The following is a 19,010-nucleotide window of genomic DNA, read 5'->3' on the forward strand; positions in this document are numbered from 1 at the left end:
TAACATTAAAAAGCAAAATAATGCCCTTAAAAATTTTACGGTAAATCACATATTTAATTAAAAATCGTAACTCGTATTTCCAATTTTAATAAAAAATGATTAAAATAGTTAATTAAATATTGAAATTATGAATAAAATAAAATGTAAATTTATTATTTTTTTTAATTATAAATAAGAATTTTGTTCATATAAATAAGCATTTTTAAGTTGCATTTAAATTTTCAAGAATATTGAATTGCATCGTATTATCTTATATCATCATTGTATACTAGTATCATTGTATACAAACCATGTATACAAGTATCATTGTTTATTAATATTCTTAAAATTGAAAGATTGTCTACTCAAAAGCAAAATCTGATATTTTGAAAAACTCTATTAAACATCAATACTTGTTATCGAAGAATATTGAAAATGAGAAGTTTCAATGAAAAATTTACACTGATTTACAAAGAAAAAAATTAACTCATAAGGACAAGCAAAATGCTATTTAAATAAAATTTTAAAAAATAAAAAAACATTTAAAATTTCAAAGAAAAACAATAATTAAAAAAGGGAAAAAATCTCAAAAATAAAAAACGGCCAATGCAAGAAAATGCAGTGATCAAAGAATAATGAAATTTGCTGCGGTCACACATACTCTGCACAGTCTAACTTTTACTCTAATAAAGATGGATTAGAAATCATGCCCAGTTAATAGTACTGTAATAATGGTCATTAAACATTAAATGTCACAATGTAATGTATCATAGTAATATGTTTATCATAGTAATATGTTAATAGTTAATGCTTTATGGCACATTTTATTGCAAGCAATTAGGGGGATTAAAAATTTTCAGTTGCCAATAAAAATCCGATACAAATATTTGACTACCAATACGATCACAAGAGAGACTTGAAAATCTCAAGAAGCATTAGTGTGTTGCAAGTGAAGGCTCGTAATGAGCTTCATGTGTTGAGGCTAATAAGATTTTAAAGTTACAAAAGCATAATCTACATGGGATAAACATAACAGATTTCAAAACTACCTACTTTTTTTTATTTATTATTATTTTGTTACAGTTAAGCTTTTGAAACTTTCCATAAGAATAATTCATTCAAAATCAACTGTAATTGAAAAAAAATTTATGTATAAAAGTGCAAAATTAATGGAGCAAATTGTTTGCTTGAAAAAAATTCTGATAATCTTGAGTTGGCCATGATCACCATTTTCAGTGATACTGACAGTTAATCTTTATTTTGAAAAATGAGTTTTGCTTAACCTAATAACAAAATGTCACTGGAAAAGGTAACAAATAAAAAATATCAAAATTATTTCAGTTTTTAATTGTAGCAGTATATTTTTAAAAATTCTGTGCATGATAGTGTAGGATTTATTGCTTTTGTTTCAGTTTTTATAAAGATCAGGTATACTCAGGGGTGATTGTGAGCTGAACTCATCAATCGCATTTCAAAAATTTATTGTCTTCATAAATTTAAATCATTGATATTTTCAAAAACAATGAAATTCTAAATAAATTACATGCAGCATGATTTAAATTAATAACTATGTCTAGGTTTACTTTTATCTCCAATCAAATTTATTATTCTAGCAGATAAAAAATATTTACAGATGACAGAGATGCCAATTATAAATTCTAGTTCTAATATTTTTAAATAAAATATAAAAGAATTTTTATACATAAATGCGATTGATCGATGATTTCTTGAAATTTCTGGATGGCAATTAGAGAAAAATCCGGAAATCCAAATTTTTTCTGGAGCACAATCATCTCTGAGTACTTTAAATAGGCAATAGAATTTATTAGAAAAGTAAAATGAGCTTCCTATTAACCATCAAACATTTCAACTATATAAAAAATATATAATCGTTGTTTATTTTATATCAATTAATAATAAAAAATATAGAATGTACAAAGAAAGGGATCAAAATAAAAATTCAGCCTTAACATTATTTTATCTACAAATGATGTCACACTTAGAGGGAAAAAGAGGGGTAGCTAAAATTATGGGGGGGGGGAGAAGGGGTAACGATAGATGTTACAAAAAACATTTCAGTTGAAATAAAAATATTTCAAATTAACAGATTTAATACTGTTTTTATATGTTTTCAACAAAATTAAAACACATTCAATTATTATACAGGGTGTGGCAAAAAAGTCAGACAAATAATTTTTAATATAACTTCATTAAAAATAAATACACTAAAAAAGTAAAATAAATAATAAGAGTAGACTTTTTACTAATAAATAAATTTTTTTGGTTACAAAGTGGTTGCCTTTTTTTCCAGGAATGCACAAAGACTTATTGAAATTTTTAGCATTGGGTCTTCTACCTTTCATCCTGCAATTGTCTTAAGACTTTCGTATACAACAGAGACACTCCCTGCTTAAAAAACTCTAAAATAGAAGATCTTTTGCTTGACATTGTAATGAAGCCAAAAAGAACAATACATAAATTAAGAGCTATAATGTAAAAATATTTCATAATTAAAGTGAAAGGCAAAAAGAAATGAACACACAAATTAAAAAGAAACTTCTATGATGGCAGTAACTTTGTATGAGTTTTTTTGCTGTCACTTCCAATAGTTATGCTCACAAACGTGATTAAAAACTATTTTAAAAATAATTGAAATATGATTTATACACATCTTATTTTTGAACTGCTAGCTTATCTTTGTAATATACCAGGTGATTATGTAGTAATGTGACAAAGAAGGGTAGTGAAACGAGACACTTTGTGACAAAGAGAAGGAGGGAGTTGAAAGTATTAATAAAAAAAGTAAAATATCAATTACGAACGGCTCTTTGACATTGATTGCATGTAGAAATAAAAAGCATCATACGTGAATATAAATTTTACGATAAACTAAATTTTAATTCTAGTGATCATTAAGTACATGATCACTAAAATTAGTGATCATGTACTTAATCATGTAACAGAGAATATATGATTAAGTACATGATTACTAAAATTATCATTTCTTTTCATAGGAAGACATAGTATTTACATAACTATGAGAAGAAATGGATAAGAGAGATATATCACAAAAAGAATTAGAGAACAACTATTATTTTACTTGTAAAATAGTTTCAAAATTAAAAGTTAATCCATTCCATAAAGTAAATTCACCACTAGATGCACCAGTGACGAGTCTTCTACCCTCAGGTGTCCACTAAAATTTAGGAAATTCTTTATTACAAGCATGTAATTACAAAGCAAGTGATGTCACAATATACTTACACACACATGTACATTTACCTATGCCGTGCAACGTATCTACATATTTACAGATTGTATACTTAGAATAGCCTCCCTCCATTAATAAGTTTCTTTTTTTTCATCGACTGTTTTAGATATAAAATCAAAAATTATAGTTTTTAAATATTTTATAATATTGATTAAGAAAAAGTTTAGATAAATATATTTTGTATTTGTAACATCAGTCACATAAAAATTACAACATCAGTCACAAGGGCTTTTCTTTTTATTTGCCACTGTCTATTTGTCATTTCACTTTTTTTTAAAAATGTTTCTTGTCAGTTTAAAGCTTTTTCTTAATTAAATTTTAAAAAACCGTCCCATTATTACATATGGAAGGAGAAGTATTTCAAAATAAAAATAAGATGTATTATTCAATGTCCCTCCTATGTAATTTATCAATGAAAAAAATTTAAAAAATAAGATAACATATCAAAATGTAACATCAGTCATCATAGAATTGCCCATTTATGTACATACATATAATAATATGCATAGGTATTTGTGTGTACAATGTATTTACATAACTATGTTTGAACATATACTCCTTAAAAGTATCCATTTAGCAAAACAAACAATAGCATTCATTTTAATATGCGTATATGTGCGTTGTGTATAAAAGTAATCAATTACCAACAATCCTGATTAAAATTTAATTAAACCCACTTGAAATTAAGATAACATTATTGCAATAATTGTATTTTATAATTTATTACATAATTGGTTATAATAAGTTTATAATTACTGAGAATTATGATTTCTCCTAAACTCAAATTATGATAACATGAAGTCACAATTACTTGCAATTATAGATTTTAATTACTTGTAATCATTATTATCTGTAAGCAATTTTTGTTATGATTACAAGCAATTATTGCCTGTAATGAGAAATTATGATCAGATTTTATTACTTGATTACAAATAGTTGATAAACGCTTAACTATAATCTGTAATTTGTTACATTCATTTCTAATCAATTACTATAATCATCACATAAGTTTCCATGAAAATAACAAAATATTTGCAATTTTCTTCTCTCATTCAAACATTTAGTCAGAAAAATTAGTTAAGACTGATATATGTATTATCATGATGAATGTATTAAGACTGATGAATGTATGAAATCATTAGTTCAAAATATGCATAATGAAAGACGAATAATGACTAAATTTACAGATAAATTATCATTCAAAATACGGGATGAGAGTAGTCAGAAAGTTAAAAAGAGGAAATCCAAGACTGAATAATTTATAGATATATATATATATATACACACACAAATTTGACAAAAAAATAGCGATTTTTAAACTTGTAAACCATGTGATTATAAATCCCGATGATTAATTTTATAATTGTAAGAATATGAATCACATGCATGATTTTAAATTGCAAGAATATGAATCACATGCATGATTTTAAATTGCAAGAATATGAATCCCGATATGAGGTTTTTAAATCACGTGAATATGAAACTCTATATCGAATTTAAAAAATGTGAAAATACAAATCATGCTGCGTAATTATTAGATCACGTAAATAAGAATCATGATTTTTTAAAGCACGTATACAACCGCAAAAACGAATCACGACATTGGATTTTAAGCTCGGGTGAATACGAATGGCTACATAAGGTTTTAAAAGCGCGTAAATACAAATAGCAACATTGGATTTTTAAATCTCCTAAAAAAGAATCGCAATGTACGATATTTAAATCGCCTGAATAAGAAGAATCACAATGTTCAACTTTTAAATCAGGTAAATACGAAAATCGATGTTTGATAATAAAATCGAGATTTTAAAAATGCATAAATACAAAAAGCCATATTGGATTTTTAAATCTCGTAAATAAAAATCATAATGTACGATATTTAAATAGTGTAAATAAGAATCAAAATGCGCAACTTTGAAAACAGGTAAATACGAAAATCGATGATTAATATTAAAATCGCGTGAATAAGAATCGAGATATTTGCAGAGTCTGGATTTGGGATTTCTAAAAGGCTTGTTTGTATTGTTTAGACATAATAAATAAAAATTTACAAGATTAATTGAATGAGGAAATATTTTCACCGCAAATCCACCTCTATTTTTTTTTCCTCGTTTGCTCACGACAAGAAGCAGCAAGGTCTGAATTACGAAAATACGAGCTATGTGGCGGACGGATAAAAATACGGAAAATGTTATTTTCTGTGTGTAAAAGCGGAGAAATTAGCTAAAATAAGTAAAAATGCGGAAGGGTTAGCAGCTAGGACGTAGTTTAAAATTTTCTGTTTATGTTTGAAAACCGTAAATAAATGTTATTATTTTATTTCAACGACTGAATTCTTTTAAAAAAGCGGGACATTTATAAAAAAAAAAAAAGGAAACTTTTAGAGAATTGGAGTTTTTGATAAAAAGGCTGGAATTCCAGAGACAAAAGCGATAAAAGCAAAGATCCACTAAAAAGCAGAAAAATCTCATCCCTGTATAAAGGTCAGCTAGTTTAATCTCAAGGAAATAATTTTTAGAAAAACTTTAAAGGGAGGAATGAAGACTTCAATACTTTCGCTCCGAGGAAAATTAAACTCCTCATAAAATATTTCAACTTGCGCAAAACAAAATTTCGCTGAAATTAGCAGGAAAAATGGAGAAATCTGAAAAAAAGCGGAAATCCGCGAATCCGTGGACGAATCACCTCCCTGAAAATTAATTTAGTCTGACTAAATTTTCCTTGTGTGATATCAGTGGCATAGTTGTGAGGGACAAAACCCTCTCCGAAGTTATTAGTTTCCGAAGTTTTTAGTTGATTAACGAAAAATTGTATGGTAAGTAGGATGTAGATATAAAAAAAGTTTTCATTCTTTATAATTTAAACGTTTAGAATAAATATATAGAGAGAGATATATCCGATGAACCCCTCGAACATACATTAAAACTATGCCACTGAGTGATATCTATCTCTGTAATAAATGCAGAAGGAAGTTATACAAAAATCACAAAAAGAAACTTTTTTAAAGAATCAAATAAAGAAATGTTTCTAAAGATTTAAATAAAGAAACTTCTTTAAAAAAAATTAACTAAAGAAACTTGTAAAATTCAAATAAAGCTAAAAAAAAAAATCAAATAAATAAGAAACATTAACTTTAATTTCACAAGGTGAGAAAACGTTTTCAGAAAATATGAAATTTGAAAAGTACAAAACACATAGACTTTTCTGTAATCTGATATTTTGTACTCAATTTTGATTTCTGAAAACTTCGTACTCTAAATTAAAATCTGTGAAAACAAGAGAAATGCAGAGTTAGCATTCCTGATAAAATTACATATTTCCTCCTTAAAACTATGCTTACAATATCAAAAGTTTATTGCAAATAACTTACTGCCACACAAAATATAGGACATCTCATTTTGTTAGTTGATGTACGCACAAATTTTGTGGTGACTGCATTTATGGGGTTGTCAGGCATACTCAGTGGTGGCGTCATCTGAGAAGTAGAAATAATTCAGCAACAAAAAATAGATAAAAAGTTATGAACGATAGTTTGAAGGAATAAATACCTCTGTATAATATGCCGCATCAGGCTGCATTACTCTTCGGTCTCTGTAATCTCTCTGCCATACTCGAGCCTTTAAAAGATATACATATTAAAGTAATCATTAAAAAAAAATAGAAGCAAATATTTTTTTAAAAAAATATCTGCCTATAAAAATATGTTTCTTTCGGGGGTTTTTTTTTTTTCAATAACAATGTTATTTATTTTAATAAAGAAAATTTTTCCTTTCCAAATATCTTTTAAATGAAAAATTTATAAACATTGCAAAATGAGAATTTTATTCTACCACGTGTTTATAAACCACGTGTTTTATAAACATTATTTAGTGGGTCATCATACTTGAAAGAAAATTTTCACTTGAATTAGATAAAGATTTTAAGAGATTAAATGAGATAAATTTGAAAATTGAAGAGTGAATGCAAATTAAGTTTATTTTAAAATGAAAACTCCGACAATAATCTATCAAAAATTAAGTAATTTTCACTGAAATATTTAATAAAGATATAAGTTGTAAGAAAAGCTGATTTATAGGGTAGTAATAAAAAGAATTTTCTTACAAACACAAACTGTAGGTCAGATTGTGCAAGACCATTGGAACATTGAAGTGAGAAGAAGATGGAACAGAATTATAATAATCTATAGATTGGGCCATATTAAATTATAACAGACTTATAATTTAATATAACTTATACTGACTTAAATTTGAGATTAATTATTTCAAACATTACAAATTTTCTTAAAAAAATATTTTTACTTTAAGAACCAGTGTATATATGCCAGTAAATACTAGTCATCATTACCTTATTCTAATTTTTAGGTTATATTAAATATGGGATCACCGAGTCACATAATTAGTTTATCAAAAATATTTTTATCTCATCCATAACTTTAAATATTTCATTCAGAGTTAGCATCATAACTGGATTCAAACGTAGCTGTCCTTCAGAGATTGTCCTTTACGAAACAGATCTGCTACCTCTTAACTTTAGAAGGCAAGCTAATTTAGTGAAATATTTCAATAAACTTTCCAGCTTAGACCAAGGCAATTTAACTGTTATTTACCTAAATAATTGGACCTGCAATCAAAGGCTAAAGAAAAACATTCCTTTTAGTCATGTTAAATCACAACTGTTAATCGCTGAAAATATTGAACCTTTTTATCTTCATTGTAATCTCAGTACTTGCTTGGATCTTTCCAATGTTAGTTCCCATGAAAGCCTCCCTACCACGCTTGATAAGAAAGACTGTGTGCCTGACTTCCTCAGACAATTGTCCCTGGAAATCATCAATAAAATCCCTCCAAACGACATCAAAATATTCTCTGATGGCAGTAAAATGGATAGACTGACAGGCAGTGGAGTGTTTATTGAAACACCTCGACAGAACTACACTCTTCATCAACGCAACCCCGATTTTTGTTCCGTCTTTCGAAGCGAACTAATTGCAATCGACAGGGGACTAGAGAAAATCTTGAGTGAAGGGCACTTTGGAAATACTTGGATACTATCTGACAGCTGTAGTTCAATTCAACACCTCAAAAATTAGGCCCTCATTGGAAATAAAACCAGTTTTTTGATCTTACAAAAAGTAAAGCTCATTTCCCAGCAGCATGAAGTCCACTTTCAATGGATCCCGTCCCACGTCGATATCCATCGAAACGAGTTGGCTGACACTCTTGCATAGAAGGGACTAGACCATCCAGTCTCCTCCACCCCAGAGCTTACATACCTTGGACTTTTTGCAAGGAAAAAGGCCCAGAACAAACAAAAGTGGTTGCTTCCACTAATTCACTACTGGTATAAAGCAAAAAAACCATGACTCTCTCTCTATCCCTTCCTGGTGACATGCAGACCAACACTTGCTTATCCCGACAGGCCAGTGGGCACCTGAAAAGTCTCACATTTTCTGTTAATCAAAAGATCGTTCCTCTTTGTCCTAAATGCCAAAAAAACCAGGCATCACCTGAGCAGATCTTGAACTGTTTAGGGCTGCACTGGACATTCATTCCTCTCCCCTTTTAGTTTCGGAGTTCCTAAAGGTCAACGGATTTATTGATTTCGTCTGGTTATATATCGTAAAGCAAGATTAATTTCCCAGAGCAAATATTCTTTAATGAAATTGTATAATTTTGAAAATTGAAAATAATTTAATCAAAAATAAATCTAAAAACAAATTTAATATTAAAAGTGCAAAAATAAGTTAGCTAGAAGTGACAAAAAATTAGATCCTTGTGGTATTCCATCTATTCAAACAAAATAAAAGTTTCAAATTGTCAAGATAATTATTAATAACTATTAATTAGACTTTCTAAAAAATCGAAATTGCAGTTATGTATATTTTTTATAATTATAATAATAACTTAAAAGAACATCTTTTAGTTTAAAAAGGGGAATGCTATTGAAGAGATCCTGGAATTCAAATGTTGCAATAGAATAAGTTTTATTTAGTTTAATAAATTTAAAAACAGGCTGATTGGTGATAATCTATGAAAAAAATAATTAAATATTGTAAAAAATTTTATTTAAGTATTTAGAGACATCGGTGCCAGATTTAGTTAAGTAAGTACAAGACTAACAGTAATAACTAAATTTAATAGAAATTTTATGATATTTTCGGACTGATAATTAAGTATGGAAATCGTACATTATAAACTTTAAGTCTTAACCTCTTATAGAATGCTAAAAAAAAATCTAATTAATAATATTATTATTTAATTAAGTTTAAAATTTTTACTACTTATTAATTCTTTATTTAAACGTTCGACATTGAATTTTTTACAGACGATTGCATAATTATTGTTAGCTTTGCGCATGGGAACACTTATAATATTCTTTTGGAGTTGCTTAATTGCTGGATCAGTTTTAGAAATTTTTTTTAATTAATACTGTTATTTAAATTTCCCTTATTATTAAAAATAAAGTTTTTAAAGTTATAATAAGCAGCCCATTTCTATTTTATTCTCAGATTAAAAGGTAAAGTTAATCCATTTGAGATCTTTAAACAAAAATTATTGAGATCATTAAGAGAATATTTTACAATTTTATTAATTGATATATGGTAAATGGGTCTAAATGTTGTATTTTTTTAATATTAAATTCCTTAATTCTAAATTTCTGTTTTATATAAAATAATGTTTAAAATACTAGTAGGTGATAATATGTATAGGATGTCTATCAATAAATTCAAAATACTGCACTTCTTCACAGTGATATTCGTAATTCCTTAAATTCTTGCTAATATCATAATAATTATACATAGTTCTATTATATTTACAGCTTTTAATGAAAGCAAATTCTTTAAATTGTCAAATACTTTAAGAAGTATAAACACATTAAAAATAGGGCCAACAACAAAATGCAAGTTATCTAACTTTTTCTTCTTACTTGATGAAATTTCACACATTTGAGCTTTCACAAGATCAATACAAAGAATTTCAAAGTGTAAATTAGTAAAAGAAAATTTTTTAATAAGACGAAAAATTTATTTTTTAAAAGATAAATCTGAAAAAATAATCAAAACAATGTAATTATATTATACTTCTATTATAAGTCACAAAAATAATAAGAAATTAACTTGAACTCTTTGATAACCAAATTTAATAGCCCATGAAATTTTGAACCAACATAATATAATCTAAAACATTCCGACGATCACAAATAATATGAAAAGTTGATAGTTTTGGAACACATAGAGTGCATTTTCAGCAAAAAAAAATGGCAATTTACTTTTAAAATTTTGTCTACTTATATTTAGTTTTTCTGAGACTGATGGCAATCTTTATTTTGCTCTGTACAGTAGACAATAATGAAACTTATACTTACTTCTATATATTTATTGACAGAAGAATTGTAATCCACAGTTTTTCTTGTTACAGCTTTTCTTAAGCGTTTACCATCAAATTCTACATTTTGTGTCGGTTGAAACTGTTGCCTATGAGCTGGAAATGCTAAATTATTTTGCTTCTGGAAATTCTGTACTGTTTGAAATTTAGGCACATATGTAAAGCGTTGAAGGGGAATTTGAGTAACCTGTGGAACTTGCATCATGATGGTCAAATGAACTGTAAAAAATAAATTATTAAAAATAAATTAAAACAGCAACATTATAAAAGATTAGGGCAAAAAAGTTTCATACATAGCTAATTTTAGTAAATTTAGCCTACTCATAATCAAATTTATAAAAAATATTGTCACTCAATATCTTCAAACTTTTTAAATGAAACTGTCAAGATTAAAAAGGGCCACAACACAACATTTCTCTATGAAAGTAATTACAAGGGGGCCTCGTAAAAAAACTGTTTTAAAAAAGGTGCAAAGTTAAATCAATAAAAAAAGACTTTCTTCTGAATTCTAAACGACAATTTTTTATTATTATTATTGTTTAGTTAAATTAACTAATGTGAGTAACTTGACTGATTAAAAAATATATATACTTGATTAAAAATGCTACAAATTATATCTGTAACGGAAATTTATGATTTATGAAGCAGTAAAATTTAAGATCATTTCAACAGGGTAACCACTCAAACTCCCTGTATATTAGGAGTAACACACAACCCTTAAAATAACAATGCTCCCTTAGTTCTAATAACTGGAAAAAACAAGGGGCAGTAACAATTCACAATTTAACACTATTTGAAATAAAAATATTATGGTAACAGGATATTTAATGTTCATATTTACATATTATCATACCTAGAATAGAGTCTGAAAATGCACAACACAAGTTAAGAGAATGAAAATATTTATAACTGACCCCTAGACTACTAAAAAAATTAAATACTCTGGTGATATAGAACAAAGAGCAACACTATTGCCCATACTGCAATGAACCATAAATTATATAAAATCCACATATCTAATATTTGACAATCATTTATTTTCAGACAAAAGTTCTTCGTTTACATGTTTAAGAAATTTTAAATTGACATTCGGTCCATCCATGCTAATTTGCACAAGTAGCTGCAAGTCTGACTCAGATACAAGTTTCTTAAAATTTTGAAAAAGTTTCTGTGCTATATTTAATACTGATTAAAAATATCTTGTTAAAATTCTATTAGTTGAATCACACCTCTTCACAGACATTTTTGTGAAATAAGGCTTCATCAATACATACTGCAAATTTTTTATTAATTAATGACTTTTGAAGAGTCATAAAAAAAATGGAGCTGAACCATAACATATAAGGTCGTACTCTTTTTCGAAATATCACTATCTGTAAATACTGTTTTAAAAAGTACTTATTTTGTGAAAATTAAAAAATAAACATAACATGTACACCATTTTAATTAGTATTTTAGCAAGTACTCAGCACACTTAGCATATTGAGATAACAGTATGAGATAAAAGAACAAATTTTTAATATCAGCATACTCAGACAAGTTTTGATGTTGTACTTGGTTTATACCGAGTAATTGTAAAAATTAAATACAGTAGAGCGCCGATTATCTGAACCCTTATTATATGAACGTCCAATTATCCAAACCATGTCCAAATTCGCTTTTTTTGTTTTGTTTAAAGTTTAGAATACTTTTTAACTTATCCACAATTTTTCTAAATTTAGAAGAATAAATAATATCCACTACATCTGAAGACTATAATTAATTTGCAACCTTTTTCAGCAGTTTTCTTACAGTAGCCAATACATACATGTATTGTTATACAGTTAAACCTACATACTCTTTTAGCCCTCTTCAACTGAAAATTATCTTCCAAGAATGCATGCTTCAATTTGACAGTCTACAATGGTTAAAATGGGGAAGGAGTTTATGAATAGATATGTGCTGAAGTTCTACAATTGGAGGATGGGTACTTTTCACTTACGGTTAATGATTAGTGATTACAGTGATTGGAATCTTAAATCTTGGAATAAAATTGTGTCGAGACACTGAAAACGACCCAGAATTTCAAATTTTAAATTATGATGAAATTGTTGCAATTTTGAATGAAAATCGGAACTCCACAGACGAAGAGGAAGAAGTAGATGATCAAATTCAAGATAGTGGACCTACTCATATAGAAGCATGCAAATCATTAGATATTGCAATGAATTGGCTAAAATGTCAAAAGGATGTTGATCCAGTTCAGTTGATTTATCTAAAAAGAATAAGGGATATGGCTGCTCAAAAAGAGCATCTTTATTGAAACAAAAGTCTTTTGTAATGGAAAATAAAGAAAAATATGGTAAAATCAGTAATTGATAAAAAAAATTTGTAAAAAGCTGAAATATGATAAAAAATAATTCAAAATGAAAAAAAGTTTTAAAAAAATTAATTAAAAATAATTACAAATTAAAAAAAAAAAAAACTTTTAAACATGCCAGAGCTATTTTAGATAGTACTGCCAGTCCTAAGCCTAGAAAAAGTTTGAAGGGAAGTTAATGCATAAATAATAATCATTTAAACTAGATTTTAAACATCTTTCCAACTATCCAAACTTTTCATTATCCGAACCACATTCGGTCCCGAGCAGTTCGGATAATCAGCACTCTACTGTATTTATAACAGGGTGCGTAGTCAAATCTTTCAACAAAAAATAAGCACCTTTTAAGTACTCTTTAAGCACTCGAAATATATTTTTAAGCACTATATACATTAACAAAATGCGAGACTTTACCTGATCATGATAAAATAACTAGTTTCTGATTTTCTTGATTATATTAGCCGTTATAAAATGATCGAGAGATTTTTCGCTTCGATTTCAGAGGGTGGAAAATGAAGTTTGAAATTGAGAATTTCTTGCAAAATGCAGCAGAGTTGCACAGGAGAAGGCAGTAATCTCACCGAACCCAGCTCAGTAAACGCACATAAGGAGTCGCAAGTATTTCCTCAAGCTAGTAAAATGATTGGCGTTTTCATACGCTATGGATGCCGAAATGGATTTTGAAAACATTGAATAGAACAATGTGAAAAGCACGCTATTGCATAATACGCAGCGCAAATCAACATAGTAACGAAAAATATAGCATTTTTGAAAAGGAAAAATTAAGCACTTTTTAAAAACACCCAATGAAAAAGGCTCCTTTAGACGTTTTAAATAGCGATAATCGAAAATAAGCACCTTTAAGCACATTTTAAAAATGCTACGCACCATGTATAAGTATAAATAAAGATGAAGATTTTTAGTAATGAAAAAAAGAAATATATATTAAAACATAAATTTATAGCATGCAATCATTTACTACTTTACTACTGCTTAACTCATAAAAAAAGACAATTGTACCACTAAGTTTTAAAAGGCATGGAGGAAAATCTTAAAATTTGCTTTTTAAAAAAAAGTATTTTCTGAAAGTACTGTTTGATCGAACGGTGAATTTGTGAAGGTACCGCTAAACTGTAGAAAACTTGTCCTCGGCAGACCCTTGAAACGTCTGTGAAAATATTTCTCTAACAACTGCAAACTAATACACTACTACGTTAGAACAGATTGAATATTGCAATTTTCGAAAAAAAAAATCTAACTAGAGAAAATCCATTCTACTTCCGTCACCCGACCTTAAATTAAGAAATTTCACACAACTTCTGAAGAGGAACATTGGAATGCGGGTGCATGCACAATCTCATCCTTTGGTAGAAAGAAGTAAAACACGAAGAGAGATACTACCTTGAAGGGAAGGAAGAAGAAAAATGAGAAGAAAAAAAATGGATCATTGACCAGCTTCCATAGTTGGACGGCTGACATGCCTACTTTATCTTCTTTTGTAATGCGAGTTATGATTACTCTTTATTTTTGTTCATGTTTAAAAGCATTGGCTTTTTTAAAAGAAAAATAAATCCTTGCATTTTCTCGGTTTTTAAGAAAAAATTGGAAATTCCCTGCATTTTACCCTGTATTTTCCTGGAGGTGTAGCAGTCCTGTTCAATTATTAAATATTGTATAAAATATCCTTATCTTTGGCGAGATAGGTTACATGTATTAAATTCTGCATTTTAGATAAATCAATCGTCAAAGGTGAAAAAAAGTAGAAATTCGAAATGTTTACATTGAAAAAAAAAACATCTAGGATTATAATGAAACACATAGAACAAAAGAATCGACATAAAGCAAAAGAGAGAACAAAATTTTACGATCATATATATATACATTTCATTCAATAGAAATTCAGTTCAGTTTGTTACACATTCAGAAAGACGATCACAGAGAATACATTGAAGTTTACAGGTTTGCCAGGTCTTTAACTTTGATACTTGAACCTAGTATGTTGATTACACCACAAACTTATTGCTTAAAATGCATGCAATGAATGAATAAAACCAAGAATTCACAAAAGATGCCAAAATTCATAACCTAACAAAGTATAACTAAATGATTCCTTGGGAAGCAAAAAGAAAGATATTACCTTCTAATCTAAAAATATTGTCTAGTTATAAACAAATTATAGTTACTCATTTAGCCAGCATTTCACAATACATTCATAGCATAGTTAGAAAAAAAAGTTTTGGTTTAAACAGGTTTTTAAAAATAAAAAAAACAATGTCAAATAATATTTTAAGCCCTTGATTGAAATTAACTAAACCATTCCAAAGTATTTAATAGCATTTAACTATTCCATTTAAATATTATTTAATGTTTTCAATAAAGAATTAAAAAATATCTACTTTTGTTCCTTAAATATGCTGACACAATAATAAAAAAAGAATATTTCAAATATGCTTTTATATTACTTTACAACTCCACTTAACATGCAAATAAACACTCAATAATCAAATTTTTTTAAGTAATATATGTTGAAGAGTGATTCCTTGTCTGTAACATAAAAATGCTACACTTTGGTGTTATTTTTAGTTGTATTCAATTAATAATATGAGTATTAAAAGTTTTATGAAATATACATTTCTTTTTTTTTTTCTTTAATCCATTGAATTGATACAAATTTTAATGTATTTAATAACATCAGAGTTTGAAGTTACCCTGAAATTTCTGATTTTCCTGATAAAAAATATTTTTTCGTTATTTGAATTTTATTTTTAGCATTTTGTCCTGAAATTTTTGATTTGTGTCCATTTCATATATCCAATTTTCTACTAATACTAATGCAGTACTTGAAATAATCGAAAGATTCAGAGTTTTGATTTAAGATCTAATTTTAATTAATAGTTCTTAGTGAGAAAATTACTTTTGAATACAAATGCTAAGATGCATAGTAATTTTGTTTTATTTTGAAATTATTGAAAATCCACTTTAAAATATTTTAAAGAAGTCATGAACTCGATTGGAAATTTTAAATAAATATCGGTAAGAAAGAATATTAACTACTAATTGATACTGATTATTTTTTCAATTCAAATGTACCATCAAAATTTCCTAATTATCGATCTCAAACTGGTGAGTTGCTCAATTAATAGAGTTCTATTAGAAAAATGGTTTTTAAAAAAATTTCAGAATAAAGTTACTCTGAAATTAAAAAAAGCATTTCTTTTTTTTCTTTTTTTTGCGATAAATTTTGCCTTTATTGTACTTTGATGGAGAAAATTTTAATTTTTTAAATTTGTTGTTCACTTTATATATGAGTAAACTGGTACATATACTGTACCAAAATATGTCCTGGTTTTTTCTTTATCCCAATATGAGGCCTGCTATTTGCTTAACAACATAATGCAACATTAAATGAAATGAAATATAATATAAGTATTGTAAATTAATTCCAAAATTAGCAGAAATCATAATTTTTTTTTTTTAAAAAAACTGGATTTATTTGATTTAAATAGGATTTTTTTAATTTAAATCAGATTTTTTTTTTCTCTCTTACTAATCAAAGTATCGAATAGATTACTACTTAATATCAAGATACTTAAAATCAAATAAAATAATATTAATACGTAATATTATTTAAAAACAATATTACAGCTAAAATAGTAAATATTTCTCACTAAGATGGTTAAAATTATTTAATTATTAAAAACAAATCATTGAATAAATAAAATCATAGTTATATTTTTCAAGCTCCTCTTGCTAATGATTTTAATCCTACTAATGATTTTATTGCTACTATTTGTAAATTAGATAATTAACGAAGATTAAATCAGTTTAGATCAGAAAACATTCTGGAATAAAAACTATTTGAAGTTACAGTGGGTAGAACAAGTCTTGATATATGTGAGCTAAGTATTTGAACCGCATTCACTTGAATATCCCTTTCATTTTTTTAATAACTAAACTTATTAATGAAATAAGACTTTGAAAAAACCATAAAATAATATTTCATTAATTAAACTGTATTATAATATAATATACTTATATCAATAATTTTTTTGAAAAAAGCAGTTCATTTAAATCATTGATTTTTCCTTTAAAAAAATATCTGTTTATGTAAATAAAAATTTTTTATGAAATAATGAAAGAGACTTGCACGTAAATATAATAATTTGCATGTATATCCCTTTTATTATTTCTAGGTGAAAACCTTCATTATCAATGAAAAGATGAAATTTAGTAAATTAAGAAACAGGAAGTGTAAAGGCATTGCACAGTGGGTCAGTATCCAAGATTTCATGGCCAAAATTAGTATTTCGATTAAATTTGTTTCAAAATTTGGGTTTTATTATTTAGGGGTTTTTATGTGCAGGTAAATTGAATTCATAGTTGAAATTTTACTAATACCCAAAAAAACAAAATGGCGGCTGAAATACGGCAATTAAAAATAAAAGTAATACATAATATTTAAAAAATTAAATTAAAAATGAAAATATAATAATTTTCGTAATTTTATATTAAAATGGAAAACAAATTATATTTCCGAAGTAATATTACAAAATAATGCGAATTAATTACAAAATGATGCAAAAACATAATTTTTGTTTTTCGGTATATTTAGTCCACCTTTGCAATACGGACAAAATGGGGCAGGTTTTTTCAAAAAATAACAAAAAAAAGTTTAGCTAATTACCTCGTGGAACTTTTTGGAACTAAGTTTCGAAAGTCATTCAAATATTGTAAAATGTCAAATGATAAGATATAAACTATAAGTTTGTCAAGAGTATTAACTAATCCAACACATTGAAAAATTTTACTATAATTTCAGACTAATTACTCTGATAAAAATGTAACAGTAAAGTGAAATTCCTATATATATTTCTGAAATAAAAATTTAAAAGTTACATTTAAAAAAAAAAAAATTAACATATTTTTTATTAAATTGTACTCTTGTTGGACCAAAAAGCAAATTATAATGTTTGGAATGATTATGAATGCTTAATTTGGGCCATATTAAAACTGCCTACACATATTTTAGTTGAAAATTTAATTTTTGACTTTTGGCCAAAGAACCCCTGGCCCACAGTGCATTGAAATGAAAACTTTATGAATTAGGAAAAACTTTTTAATACCTATCGTTAACGCGTTATTTTGTATCCAATAAGGTAAATGTCAGAAAAACCTTTTAAAATTAACAGAGAAGAAATTTTCAAAGCATGTAGAATAGGGATGCACAACCTTTTTGAGTCAAGAGCCACAGCAGGATGAAGGGCATGTATTTATGTTGATGGCAAATGTAGTAATATTTATTTAAACATTAGTGTTTTTTTTATCAATAAACTTAGTAATTTATTTGCAGAAAATTAAAGGCGTTCAATTTTTAGAATTTAATCAAAAATTAAAAAACTTTTTTTTTTTAAATTTCCACTTTTATCATATCAAAAATAGATTTATCAAAATAAATAAACATTGGAGAAAAGAAATGTTTTTTTATCATATCACACAATACAAAAAATCTTTTTAAAAATAAATTCTTATTAAAAAAAAAACTGCAATGTTCACAGTATGAAAGTAGAAAAAAAATTAGTAAATATTAAGTAATATAAATTTAAATTAAATATTTCAATTGAAGAAAATTTATAAGGTTTAAACAAAAGCCAGAAATAAAAAAAACTGTTATAGTTCAAAATAAAATTCAATACTTATCGTATTTTATTATGTCTTTTTATTGAGTATTAGATTTTATTGTATAGTGAAAGTTTTTTTTTTTTTACTGAAAAAGAGCACTTAAGCAACAACAAAAAGATTGAAATCAAAATTACAAACAGTGAGCAGTTTAAAAATTCAAGATTTCTGCCACTTCGTGAATTTCTCGGGTTGCAATAGCATTGCATTAAAATTAGTGATGTAACTAGTATTTGACCCTTTTGCCAAAAATTCAGTTGGTCAAATGATCCGCCAAATATATTCAGCAGAGTAGTTTTTTTTAAATCTATATAGAAGAATAATATAAAATCATATTTTG

General features: G+C 26.8%; 1 protein-coding gene across 12 annotated transcripts in view; it reads right to left on the reverse strand.

Annotated features, from left to right (window-relative positions):
• LOC107457234 (pre-mRNA 3' end processing protein WDR33) overlaps positions 1–19,010 on the reverse strand; it is a 102,870-nt gene that overhangs the window by 37,638 nt on the left and 46,222 nt on the right. For all 12 annotated transcript variants that reach the window (XM_087153273.1, XM_087153250.1, XM_087153280.1 and 9 more), the window contains exons 4-7: positions 10,616–10,854; positions 6,799–6,867; positions 6,621–6,725; positions 3,080–3,175 (exon numbers count right to left, since the gene is read on the reverse strand). In XM_087153273.1, the coding sequence (XP_087009399.1) occupies positions 3,080–3,175; positions 6,621–6,725; positions 6,799–6,867; positions 10,616–10,840 (495 nt within the window). In that variant the 5' untranslated portion in view covers positions 10,841–10,854. The remainder of the gene's footprint in view (positions 1–3,079; positions 3,176–6,620; positions 6,726–6,798; positions 6,868–10,615; positions 10,855–19,010) is intronic.

This window comes from Parasteatoda tepidariorum, chromosome 1 (assembly GCF_982258835.1).
Source record: "Parasteatoda tepidariorum strain Cologne lab strain chromosome 1, Ptep-v5.0, whole genome shotgun sequence".
NCBI lineage: Eukaryota > Metazoa > Arthropoda > Arachnida > Araneae > Theridiidae > Parasteatoda > Parasteatoda tepidariorum.